This window comes from Chlamydotis macqueenii, chromosome 1 (genome assembly GCF_036417535.1).
Source record: "Chlamydotis macqueenii isolate bChlMac1 chromosome 1, bChlMac1.mat, whole genome shotgun sequence".
NCBI lineage: Eukaryota > Metazoa > Chordata > Aves > Otidiformes > Otididae > Chlamydotis > Chlamydotis macqueenii.
This window is the reverse complement of record NC_141556.1, coordinates 188,129,560-188,142,998: the sequence shown is the minus strand read 5'-3', so window position 1 is coordinate 188,142,998 and position 13,439 is coordinate 188,129,560. Positions and strand designations below refer to the sequence as shown.

At 38.9% G+C, this 13,439-nt stretch overlaps 1 protein-coding gene across 1 annotated transcript in view; it reads left to right on the top strand.

The window, feature by feature from the left end:
• The window catches only part of LOC104473131 (complement C4), a 62,131-nt gene that overhangs the window by 32,059 nt on the left and 16,633 nt on the right, over positions 1 to 13,439 (top strand). Inside the window, exons 15-28 of the mRNA XM_086771928.1 lie at positions 194 to 343; positions 784 to 910; positions 1,266 to 1,337; positions 2,176 to 2,376; positions 3,280 to 3,391; positions 3,578 to 3,648; positions 4,641 to 4,780; positions 5,927 to 6,139; positions 7,421 to 7,472; positions 8,018 to 8,098; positions 9,149 to 9,352; positions 10,881 to 10,956; positions 11,352 to 11,508; positions 13,106 to 13,201. Coding sequence (XP_086628054.1) covers positions 194 to 343; positions 784 to 910; positions 1,266 to 1,337; positions 2,176 to 2,376; positions 3,280 to 3,391; positions 3,578 to 3,648; positions 4,641 to 4,780; positions 5,927 to 6,139; positions 7,421 to 7,472; positions 8,018 to 8,098; positions 9,149 to 9,352; positions 10,881 to 10,956; positions 11,352 to 11,508; positions 13,106 to 13,201 — 1,752 coding nt within the window. The remainder of the gene's footprint in view (positions 1 to 193; positions 344 to 783; positions 911 to 1,265; positions 1,338 to 2,175; positions 2,377 to 3,279; positions 3,392 to 3,577; positions 3,649 to 4,640; positions 4,781 to 5,926; positions 6,140 to 7,420; positions 7,473 to 8,017; positions 8,099 to 9,148; positions 9,353 to 10,880; positions 10,957 to 11,351; positions 11,509 to 13,105; positions 13,202 to 13,439) is intronic.

Sequence of the window (13,439 nt, the reverse complement as noted above, 5' to 3'; positions counted from 1 at the left end):
TATCATCCTCCAGTGGGAGACATCAGCATCTATATCTTCCAAAAGGCAGGATCCCAGGCAAAAACGCTGCAAAAAAGGACCATCCCCCTGCCTCTAACTGCTGACAGTCATGGCTGACAGTATTCCCTGCCCAAAGAGTACTTGCTTTTTTTATTAACAAATGTGACATTTTGTTTCAATATTTTCTATTTAGATTAAAGTGAGAACAGAAAAAGAGACATACGAACCAGCAGACCACATCCGCTTACTAATTGAAACAGACCATGCAGGAACAGTTGCCTTAGCTGTGGTTGATAAAGCAGTTTTCATTCTGAACAAGAAAAATAAGCTTACAGCCAAAAAAGTAAGATATCTATAAGAACAAAATATCATATGCGCTAGTTGAGTAAAATTTTCCATGACTAATGAGAGGATCAAAATGTAATTAATGTCTGTTAATTGTTTAATCACAGCTTTGCTAAACTTGAAAATGTTTTTGCTTTTACAATTCGGGATATATGTAAGATGAATGATACATTTATATGTAAAATGAATGATATATTTAAGATGAGGATTGCAATCCTCTGGCACACATGTTTGTAAATTAAAAAAAAAAAAAAAACCAAACCTGAAAAGTATTCCCCAGCTAAAAATTCCCTCAGCTTTAGTCTCAACTTCCAAGTGCAGCTTCAGTTTGTGTTGCTTCTGCAAGTCAAAGGCTACAATAATTTTTTTAAGATATATATATATAAAAAACCAATTTTGCTGATGTGTACAGTCCATCTGTGCTATTTTATTTGGCAGGTATTTAATGCTATGAATTCATATGATCTTGGATGTTCTGCTGGTGGTGGTGCAAACAGTGTTCAGGTTTTTACTGATGTTGGTCTGGCCTTTTTATCAGACACAATTCAGTCCGATGTTCGGGAAGGTAAGTGCAATCTGTCCTTTACTTTAGATGTTTGTACAAGACCACTATAGATCGGAGGAGGCTGATTGCTTAAAAATAGAAGGCGTTTTATTGTGATATAAGACCTCCCTTGCCTGTGGATTTTTCTTCTTCTGTTCTTCCACTGGGTGCAGGCGTCTCAGATAGCCCAGATCTTGGCTGCTGGTCCTTTGTTGTCTAGCTCATCTGGGGTGGGCAGAAGTTGGCTAGGGCTGTAACATAACTCAGCAAACTGTAGATCTTCTGTGAGTGAGATCGGTCTTCCATGAATGACCTGAATGATCACGCTGTTACTGTCATAATACCATAAACAAGCTCTTCTTGTCGGCTTTCCCAGGCTATAAATGCCTCCAGGTTAGCAGAAGACAGAAGAGATCCTTGGATTTTCAGAAGAAAATGTCAGGAATTGGTATGTGTGCTCATCTGGGTGACCTGAAAGGCTTAGCAGGGGGAGGCAAATGAAACTGGCTGGGATCTAGGGGAAAGAAGTGATTCCAAGTAAATGATACCAAGATATTCATAGACCCAGTTCTTGTGTTAAGTGACATAACATAGCACAAGGGTGCATACTATGCCATGTGACCTCATGCATCATCTATCAAAACAGCTCAAAAAACAAAACTGAAGAGTGGCCCAGCTGCAAATGAAAACTAATTCACCGATTTATAATCCCAAATGGAACCAGTCATGGCTTTAAAGTTTTTTTCAAACATATTTGTCTGGACAGAAAATATTTCATATGTCCTACTTTTTTTTTTTTTTTTGACTTTCTGCTTTGAAGCTGTGCCAGCTTTGGTACTTTGTGCTCCAACTAAAAGAAGAGCTAGTCTGACATTTGGTCTAAATTTAAAAATAGAACAGTTTACACAAATTGGTATTTCCTTGCCAGAAGACATGAAGGCTTGAAGCTGGGATGCTTCTTTGAAATCATTCTCTTTATTCAAGAAGAACACTGCTATGACTATTTCTATCAAGATAGCTAATACCAGTGTGTGAAGGAGATATTTTTAATTCATGGTCTGAATTTGGAGAGAAAATTTAGAATAGAATATCTAGGATGCTGTAGGGACCATGCATTCCTCTTGTGTTTGTGAACTGTTTTTAGGGTGAAGAACAGGTCCCCAGCTGAAGGTAGACTGTTGCAGTAACAACTGATGTTAACCGCAGTGACAGGAATGAGCACAATAATACCTTTAAACTTATTGCTACTTCCACAGGACTAATTCTGGGCTTTAATTATATTGCAGCCAGCAAATACCAAAACACTGATCTACAAAAATGCTGTGAAGATGGAATGAAAATAAATCCCATGAGATTTTCTTGTGCAAAAAGGCTAACAAAGGTGGCTGGCTCCCCTGAATGCAGAAATGCCTTCCAGGACTGCTGTGAGAAAGCCACAGCCCTCAGACAGGCGACGAGGCGGAGGATCAGAGTGGGCTTGGGACGATGTAAAGAACAGTGACATTCAACTGTCTACAGAAGAATACCCTTCATATGGTGGCAAGGGAGGGTTAAGGGGCATTTAATGCTGTGGGGCCAGAGGGGGAGTTTTCACATCACTCTTTCAGTGAGCCCTGGTATGGTGCAGCACCCACACACAGTTGCATCTTCACGACTGTGCACTGTGAGAGTGGGAGTGGGACGGGATAACTTCTTGGGGTGAGAAAAGGCAGGAATCACGTTAGTCCCCATTGGCCCCAGAACAGCCTTATGGAAGAGCTGTTGGCTCCTCCTCGCACCTCTGGAGGCTGCAAACAGCAGAGCAGAGAAAGGAGCTGTTGTCTGCATTCAGGGCTCTGACTGGTCTCGCAGTCATGACTATTTTATTAGTGGCACTATTGTTGTAACACCCCAGCACCTCCAAAACACTGCCTCATGAGAAGGAGCCACTTCAGCCAGGGACGATTTTTTCTCTTTCTTCCTTTCCTCTCCCCAAAGTCTATCTCTGATCACACAAGAGCTCATGTCACAAAAAAAAAAAAAAAAAGGTGTTGAAAATGACCCCATCTTAAGTGTAATTTCTGCTACCACTTTTCTCAGAGCTCCCCTTTCATGCTCTGTCTGTCACAAATATGGTGGGAATATCTTTGCTATGCTAAAGGGGAATGTTTTCTTGTTTGGTAACATATAGTTATTGAACTTGGAAAGAAGAATTACCCTTTTGTTCAATGACAATCTTTGGTCATTGGTTCTCTTTTTTTCAGCATTATTTTTTTAATGCACAAGATGAAACCTAGGTTTCAGACCTAAGGCTTTTCATTCAGAGTGTTTTTCATGCTGCTTTCTCTCTGACACACTATAAGATCAGCAGCCAAAGTCTTCAGAACAGAACCCCCACTCTTGTTTTACAGACTACGATGACTATGAAGAAATATTTGATGAAATGTACGTCAACGTGCGCACTTATTTTCCTGAGAGCTGGTGGTGGACTTTTCAAGAAGTGAAAAACCCTGGAAACCATAGGTACTGTATTACCTGACTACATATAAATTCGTTCAGTAAAATGTAAATAAATACCAGCTTCATGTGTTATCTGATACAGAGGACTTTGAGGGAATTTTTTTTTCCCTTATAATACTCAAACTTCAGCAAATGACAATGTTTACCTTCTATACATCCTTCCTAATATATTTTTTTAATGTTTCTTAGTGTAGAAAACTTTGCTCCTGACTCTATAACTACCTGGGAAGTTCAAGCAATAAGCATATCTCCCCAAAAAGGTATAAGTATCGGGTATTTTATGCAATTTCTTTGTATGGATGAACACAGAACGTGTATTTTTTAGAACAGAGATAAAATGTTATATTCACGGAGTGATATAGTTTGTTCTGAAAAAACGCAAAGTGTTTTGATCGTGAGATTTACTCCTCTCTTTTGTGCCATATTAAAGACTATCTAGAATTTAAGGGATAGATGTATGTTTATAAAACCAACATGAAGTGGCGCTGAAGGAGGATGGATTATACAATCAAAACTGTCTCTTACTCATTCCAATCTATAAACAATCTCATTTTAGTTTCCACATGGCCAGGAAGCCACAAGAAATGTAGCAGTAATAACACCGCTTTCATTTGTATATTTCTAGGAGCAAGTTCTGGCTATCTCAGAACTATGCTATCATGCTATCAGCTATGCTTTCATGATATGAGCATGAAAGTCTGTGGTCTCTGGAAATCCAGGGAAGAGCAGAACACCAGGAGGCTAGCAGAGGATCAGCAAGGGCCAGACACCAGAGAGCCCAGGTTCCCAGGTGCTGACCTCTAGGATCTCCTGGGGGTTCACCAGGACCATGCAGGAGGGACAAAGCATCCACCTGGTACTGCCCATTCCCCTTCAGAAAGGGAGTCTCATCCAGAGGTTCAGTGATGGGCCCAGAGTTTATTTACAGAAAGCTGGGAAAGGTCACTGTGTTTTAAATATGGCCTTTGCAGGGAAGCTGGGCCACATTTTGCTCACAAAAGCTACAAATACCGCTGCCAAATTTTGCCTATCAAACACCATGACAGTGACTCCAGAGAGCAAATAACCTACCCCTGAGATAGGTCTCTAGCACAGGTGAGTTGAAACACTTTCTGGATATGCCGGTCTCCCTCTCCTTCTCTTGACATTGGGGGAGCCCAGGCAACAAGTTTCAATTAGACATTTAACTTCTAACCAGCTAATGATAACGGTGTAATTCTCAACTCTCTTTTTTTTTTTTTTCTCATCCCAGGATTTTGCATAGCTGAACCTCACACCTTTGCTGTTTTCAAAGACTTTTTTATATCCCTGAGATTACCATACTCAGTCAGACGACATGAGCAACTAGAAATAAAAGCAGTGGTTTACAACTATCTGCCCAAAGATCTCCAGGTAGTATTACCACCAACTGCTGTGCTGTACTCATCTAGCTAGCTAGATGTATAGCTATGTAATAATTTAATGTAAATGACCCAGTCACCTTTCAGTGCACTCCTACAGCCCAGAAACTGTGCTCCTAGTTTGAAAGTCTCCCCACGGACAAGATTCAGTTCTACTTCCTAATCAAACTTACTGTGTAAAACGGATTTTATGTACCGTATCACACAGCCAAATTCCTTGTCTTTGGATATGTCTTCTCTCCCTTAATTGAAGCAACCAGCTACTTTTTTTTTTTTCTGCCTGACAGCCTGGGCAACAGCCAGCTGCTGATAAACCAGGTACACAAGATATAAAGGTAAATTATAAGCACACAATCCACTAAGTTAGCCAGAAAAGTCATTGTGCATACAATGCAAAGCCACTTTTTGTCTGTATGTGACACCTATCCAGCTCTGCGTATGGCCACAGTTTTCACTGGGCTTAGGAGCTTAGGACCTGCATCATCCTCAGGCCAACGATTTCTTTTTCATCTCTTCCCACCTCTCAGCCAGCTCTGCTTCACCAGGATCTTCTGAACTGCGTTGAATGGTGTATAGCAGGAATGTATAAAAATGTATTATCCTTCTTACTTCCCTGTGCTTCAGGGATAGGACAAAACTATATTGCAAATTCAGTGTAACGAAGAAATATTAGCTGATGTACCTTCACAGGCCTAGTCAATGTAGATGAATGTTAACAGACCATAGGGTCATACAACAGTTTATGTTGGAAGGGACCTCCAGAGGTCTGTAGTCCACTCTGCCGCTCAGAGCAGTTCCAGATAGAACAGGTTGTTCAGGGCCTCATCCAGTCAAATACTGAATATCTACAAGGAGGAAAACTCCACCAACTCTTTGGACAACCTATGCCAGCATTTGATCACTTGAAAAAGTTTTTCACATTATATAGATGGAGAATAGGAAATTCAGGGAGGTGAAGTGGAAACACTTAATCTTGCAAAATGTCCACACTGCTATTTATTTTTTAAGCAAAAGCTAGTGACTCCTCTGATACTTGTTTCTCATTTCCCATTCTTACCTAGACGTGGTGGAGCTGGAGTTTTCTTTCCTGTGTGGTGATACACTAAGCCTGATTGCAGGCATCACCTTGTCCCTGCAGGTTGCAGTGAAGCTGGATGCAGTGAAGGGGCTGTGCACTGCAGAGGTGACCAACAAGGCTGTGCAGCTGACGCTGGAGGTGAAGGGGAACTCTGCGACACCAGCCTACTTCTCGGTTGTCCCTCTGACTGTGGGAGAAATTCCAATTACTATTACTGCCTTTGACTCCTTTTATGGATACAGTGATAGCGTTAGGAAGAACCTCAATGTCGTGGTAGGTATAATTGTTTGGGGGCAGGCACCTTATGAACATTTATTTCTCCTGGATTATAGTATTCACTATGTGCGGAGCTCTTGTGGGAGGAGTGAAATCCTAGAAACATAAGGCTGGAAGCAATCTCAGGACACCTGTTTCTCAGCAAGGTTTGAGCTATATCACAGGGAAGAAATTTAACCCTGTGGTGGGCTTGTGTGTAGTGTATATGGAAAGCACTGTTCTCTAAGGCAAAAAGACATCCTTCTACCCATGACATAGCAACATCTTCCTGCATGCAGTCAGTGCTCATCTCTTAATATTTAATTTTGATCTACTTCATCAATACTTATAAAAAGTCTTTTTCCCTTATGCAGCCAAGATTGATGTTCATCTAGCAATATTTTGAGAAGGAAATACTCCTGCTAAACATAAAGTTTAATCTTATGCTATTCCTTCTATTTAATGAATCTCCAAGCTTAACTATTGCATAGATGAAACACATACAGGCAAACAAAGATGTATTGATTATCTAATACCTTGGTTCTCTTTCAAAATGATGAAAAGGAGGAGCCTTTTAGAAAAGATGACTTTTCAAGAGTCAACACTGACTGACAGAGGCTCATTACAGCACCCAAGTAGTCCACTGAGGGCTATTCTCAACACACAAAAAAAGTGCAGAACATGAACCCTTACACCATTAATGTCAAGGTATAGCCATGTAGGTAAGGATAAGGCATGGGATGTCGAGAACCCGCTGTTGTCACAGGCCATAACTTTTCTAGAGATAGACACAGTTTCAGAGTTCAGTGCTACACCAAAACAGTAAAAGTGTTAGCTTCATTAAAATATAGACTGTTGGAAGAGGTGTGTGTGGAAATCAGAAGGAAAAAAAAAATAAGTTTTACCAACAAGATGAACTCAGAACTTGGTGGATTTCATAGACGAGAGGTTTATAAAAGTGGGTCCACCTGTAAACTGGACTTGCATAGCTCACAAAGCTGAAAATAAACTTTGAAGCTTATTTTTTCTGGATTATTTTTGGTTAAAGGAATTTCACCTATAGAAATATGTCAATAATAACAAAAAGAAAGCCAGTAGAGTTTATTAGCGTTTCAATTTTTGAGACTGAAATTCTGATTTGAAGTTTCAGTTTTACCTGGAGAGAAATGTCAGTCCAGAATAACCTTTTTCCATCATCTGTTGGTCTACTGTGAGGGGAGAGATTGTGGCTTTCATGCAGCTTAATTTCAAGTGTGAGTGCCTGCAAAAGTTTTGATGTTTCTTTCCTTATTTATACAGGCTGAGGGTGTTTTACAGAGAGAAGAAAAGACTATTTGCATTAACAGTGACTGTAAGTTATACAAAAGAATTAGATACAGTCGAGGCTTGACGTAGGGACAAGGGGTGTAAAGCCTGGCATGAATATTTGATGGGTACAGTGAAATAGCTGTTAACTTACAAACATTGCTATTGTTGACCAGAACCTGTCACAAATGTGACAAATGTCTTCATCCACGATATAGCAAAGACTCAGGAAAAACAAATAATTTTGTTCTAAATGTTTAGAATTGGTTTGTATTACTTCTGTGCTTCAAGGTAACATTCTTTAAATATTAAGTAGGCATCTATTTTATTTACAAATGGGTCTTAAAAGGTATTGAAAACAAGTCTCATTGCAAGCAAAAAAAAAATTAGTAATGACTGAAAATTAAATCAGTTTAAGAAAGATAAGTATATTTCTTTTCATAAATTTCCATTTAATGTTTCTGATAACATTCTTACCGTAATTCTCATCAACTGTGAGATGTTTTTAAAAAAGCATGTTCTAAAATTACACTGTATGTTTTTATGTTTTATGAGTCTAAATGTAGATGTCTATTTACTGTTTACTTACAGTAAGGTCCCATACACTGGACCTGAAGAAACCATTTGATATGGTACCGAATTCTAACAGTTACGTGTTTCTTACCCTGAAAGGTAAATGTACTATTTTGTCAATAACTTCTCTGTACGTGACAAGAGACATGCCCCTTCCTGCAGCTCATTCCTGAACATCGAGTCTCCATTCCCTCCTAGTTTTTCTGCTGTGACTCAAATGATCTTTGCTACATGCTCAGGTCATAAAATGAAAAAGTCCCAAGGCTGATCCAGTACCTTTCCTTCTTTCTAATTACTCCTTCTCACTTGTATTGGATACAATAGCTTTATTGTATTTACTGTGCCCAGGGTAAGTTTATGGGAAGGCCAGAGGAGAAAGGAAGAGTTCACCTTCTCTAGTAACCCCGCACTGCATGGAGGTCTGTAGAAATATTCTTTAGTCTTCAGAAATAAGGATGCTAGACTCTGATGTAAGTTCTGGAAAGTTCTGTTTTTCTAAAGAGAAGATATGTACAATCATATATTCATTTAATCAAATAAACATATACATATGTGTATATATATTAACGCATACATATTTTAGAAACATCTACTAGCAAGTACTCTTATTAATGATAACTTTTTTTTCACAGAAAATGTAAAATAATGCATTCTTGACACAAAGGCTATTGGCTTCCATTTCAAATCTTGTTCTAAAGTATAGGGAAGCTTTAATTCATCAAATGAGAAAATTGCAGAGAGGGAAAAAAAAAACAACAAAAAAAACCACTGCACAAGATGTTTTGCATGGTCAAGGCACAATATTTTTGCCCTCTGTGGAAAGATCAAGTCTGGTTTGACAAGACTTTTCCAGCCTGAACCTGAAGCACCAGTCTTTCCCCCTTTCCTGCCTCCAGTAGCCTCAGGACTCTTTCTCCTCCATGCTCCTTCACTGCCCCAGTCTCCTGTCTCCTGGGACACTAGGGCCTGGCACCTCATCCTGGTTCTTCTCCAGCTTTACAAAGTCTTAAGTAGCTGAAAACAGTGTTTAATAATTAGAATTATCAAGCCATGCTGGAATGTCAACCTATAGTTAATATCACCTTTCTTCATGTTACACCAGCCAGCTTTAAATACAATACGTACTACGCCTTGTGGTTTTTACAACAGGGAACATCATGGACGAGTCTGTTGAAAATTGTCTTAGTCTCACTGGAGTTGAGAAACTTATTCGAGTGCCCACAGGCTGTGCAGAGCAAACAATGGTGAAAATGGCCCCTGCAGTCTACGCTATTGAGTACTTGGATGCCAGTGAGCAGTGGGTGAACTTTAATCCAAAACGGAAGGAGGAAGCCATTAGCATGGTTGAAACAGGTATGCAAAAAAAAAAAAAAATCAGAGACCAACCCACATGGTCTTTGTTATCCCTTTGCATTGCACACTAACCATTGCTACTTGCCAAAGGAGTGAGTTTGTCTTAACACAGCTATGCAGAATTGCCTCTGATAATCTGCAGACAGACATGAGAAATAGAACAGGTGAGGAGGATTTAGGTGACTAATTGCCTACATCTGACATTGCACAGTATTGACATTCACAGTTCACCCTCTCTCTTGCCTAATTTAGAAGCAGAAAGTAAAATCAGAGCTGATCAATTTAAATTATTTTCACAGTAAATGGACAGCAAAGGCCAGCTAATAATTTCCTCCTAATGTAGATGTACAAAATAGACCAAGATGAATCATGTCCTAAAAATGCTTATTTCTCCCCCTGGATCATGGAGATTGCTTAGGATAACCAGCTGGCATGTAGACCTCTCTGATGCAGGTGTCTGTAGCTGGCAAGAGGAGTATCACTAAGGAAACTGCGACGGTAATCATGCTATTGACACTTTTTTTTCCACACTCCTGTACTCATTGCATGAGCTAAAATGACTCCAACAGCCTTGGACCAACCCAGGGAGGGAGTTTCCTTAGGGAGAGGGGAGCTGCAAAGCTGCTTCTTGAAAAGCCCTTTCTAAGATATGATGCAAAGCTGGTGTTAAATGCACAACAAAGCCAGGACCACAGCATAGGGAAGGGAAGATGTTCCAGCTCACAGGCACTATCAAGAGTTATCAGTATTGTAGCAGGTACAGCTACATCTGATCTTTCTAACTGTAGTGGTGTGCACATGGCATAAAGCAATATAGTGCACCTATCGTCACGATCTTCAGACAATGTTACACATAGTTCATCAGCGGAAAATAAGAATATAGAGATTAAAAACGTGCTAACAGTTGCTGAATAGAGGTCTTTGCCTATTTGTCTAAGATTGCCTAAAGTGACACGAGATCATGCTGATGAGTATTCGGTATTGTCAGCAGCATTTTGTCCCTTTGTTATGCTTTTATTGATTATTATCGAAGTTCACTGGGGTAGAAAATTAGTTATGTGGCTATGATATCTTGACTTTGTTAAGATAATAGCAGTCAAGATCAGAGGCCACAATTCTGATTTCTAAGTCTATGTCTGACCCAGGAGATTATGTTTTGTGTACTTTTTTATTCCATGCACCATAAAATCTACAGCTTGAAAACTGTCAGTAACAGGAAGTAAGTTTCCCAAGATCCACCATGCAGAAAGTGCTTTGGTATCCATGTATCTATAGATACCTGCAGTTTTTCAGGTTACTCTCATGGCTTAGTTAGGTCAAACAAGACAGAGTACCTTCTAAGTCTAGACCTTTTTCTGTGTTAAACGCCTGCTGACCCAGTCATTTCCTGCTTAATGTACCAGTGAACACTTCCATGTACTCTGCCGCTAGTCAATACTGAACATGTCCATGTTAATACAAATGATGTATAAAAATGCCCAAGAAATACATGTATCCTCTGAAGTTACGTGCTGTCTTGTTCATGCAGGTTATACTAGACTGCTTGAGTTTCAGAAGGTGGATGGTTCCTATGGAGCATTTAAACAAGTGCCCAGTAGTGTATGGTAAGTATATTTTTCAAAATCAGCTCTGGTTCTTTTTTTTTTTTTCCAAAATACCACTATTATCACTTAATGAATCAGAAGTTTTTCTGAGTGGACTGATTTTCAAAATCTGGTGAGTGTGGTGTTGCTTTTGTCATGGATAGTCAGCTGTCTAAGTCTCTGATCATGTTTAGTCCTTGGTAAAGGAGGCTTATGCTGAGCCACCAGTTATTTCGCATTTTCCACAGAGTAGAAACGTTTACTCTGATGTCGAATGATAATCCACTAGGCTCCACTGAGGACACGGTATTGAATATAAGTCTATATACAGAATGAGTACATTTCTTTTCTCATCATTATACTAATCTATAAATACATGTCAGCACAAGTTTGGAACATTTTTTTTTTTTGTGCAGGTTAACAGCATTCATTGTTAAAGTACTCACAAGGTGCAGAGAATACATCACAGTCCAAGACAGTCACATACACACCTCGATTTCCTACTTGCTTAATAAACAGCGGGCAGATTATTCATTCCACGACCATCACCCAGTATTGGACAGGAAGATGCAGGTAGGTCAACGCTATTTAGCAGAGTCTGTTGGACATTTAGGGCTTTTAGGGATTGAAAAGGATATTCTTAATTGTTGAGTAACAAGAAATATATCTAAAAGAAAAGAAATCTGTAATGTAAAATGAATTTGTTAAAAGGTCTGTTATGGCAGAGAAGCATAGCTAGCACTTCACCACCTTTATCTTTTATTCTTTGACAATTTTGCAGCTGACCTATGCCTCTAAAACACTTAGAAAATAAATTCCAAGATCTTTGTGCTTGGTAAAAATTTATGCCTTTTATTGCCAAAGGCCATAGAGCCATAGAATTGTCATTTAGTTTTGAAGTGACCTCCAGAGCTCATCTAGTACAACCACTGCTTAGAACAAGTCCAGTTAGATCAGATTGCACAGGGCCGTGTCCAGCTGAGTCTTGAGTACTTCCAAGGATCGGGACCCCACAGCCTCCCTGGGTAACCTGTTTCAGTACTTAACTAATCCCATGGTAAAAAAACCAACCAACCAACCAAACAGCAACAACCAAAAAAACCCAAAACAAAACAAAACAAAAAAACCAAAAAACTTAATACCTGATTAGAATTTCCAATTGCATATGTTAATCTACACATCCCCTATGTGTCCAGAAACACAAAATTCTTACACTATCCATGCATCTAAGATATTACAATAATGTACATCTTCCAAAATAAACTGAAAATACCTTTGTAGTGATCTTATATGGAAAAAAAAAAAAGTATTAATTTTATTAATGATCTTAGTCAAATCACTAGGGAAGCTTTCCTCTTCAAAGCCAGTTCCACAGTTAATATAATACTGTTGGGGAAAAAAAAAAAACAGCTCAAGAACAGGCCAAAAAGTTTTTTGATCTGTGTTCATGCTGAGATACTTATCTTCTATTTTACATTTGCTTCAGGACATGTGCATGACAATTTTGTACAGAGACTTAAGCATCTCCAAGCAAACAAACTATCCTTCTCCTAAGGATAAACATTTGGGTCTAAGTGAATGAGAAGGTTGTTGTCAAAGGTTGTTGAGGATCTCAAGGTTGTTGTCAAAGTAGAGCACAAGCAAAAAAATCACGAAGCAGAATAGGAATGAAAATGAAGGTATTCAGGGAAAAAAGGAAATGAGGGCACTGTGCTTAGTTTATCAAGAAGAGGAATAAGAAATTACCTAGTAATTCTGTATAAATATCATTACAGGAGAAGAGTTCTGTGTGTTAAAGGGTTCTTTAGTCTGTAGGGAGCAGCAGGGAAATGAAAAAAAAAACAAAACACTAGTGCTTGGAAATTGAAGACATGAATATTCCAATGAGAAACTTAGATTTTTAACTATGAGTTAAATAATTAAATATTTGATTACTAGCTGAATGATGTAGTGGGTTCCTAATCTTTTAACATTGTCTAACGCCAACTGGCTGGCATTCTAGAAGACGTACTTTAGGTGGACACAAGTTATTGAGCAAAATTAAAGGGTAAAAATGTGGTCAGATGGTTTGACAAGAAGGTCCTTGACTTAATAAAAAGTTATTTTTTAATTTTAATCATAAACATATACATGTACATTTAACTTTTCCTTTTCATGTTTCATCTTTCAGGGTGGCATTGGGTCAGCAGAAGAGGATTTGGCTTTGACAGCCTTTGTAACTATAGCATTGCAACATACTCTACGGGTCTACAAGTCACATGATGTGGTAGGAAGCTTGACTTTTTATCTTTAAGTCTGAAGGCTATCACACAATGGGATGTCCACCCTACTGTCTTGAAGTACTACAAGTGAGAATGTAAAAATCTGTTTATATCTGTGATGGATAGGAAAAGACACCGTGGCCTAAAGTACAACAACTTGTTTCAAGCTATGCACTCCATCATCAATGGTTTTAATCACTAAGCAAAAATTATTAAAATTGTCTCAAAAGTTACTACATTGAA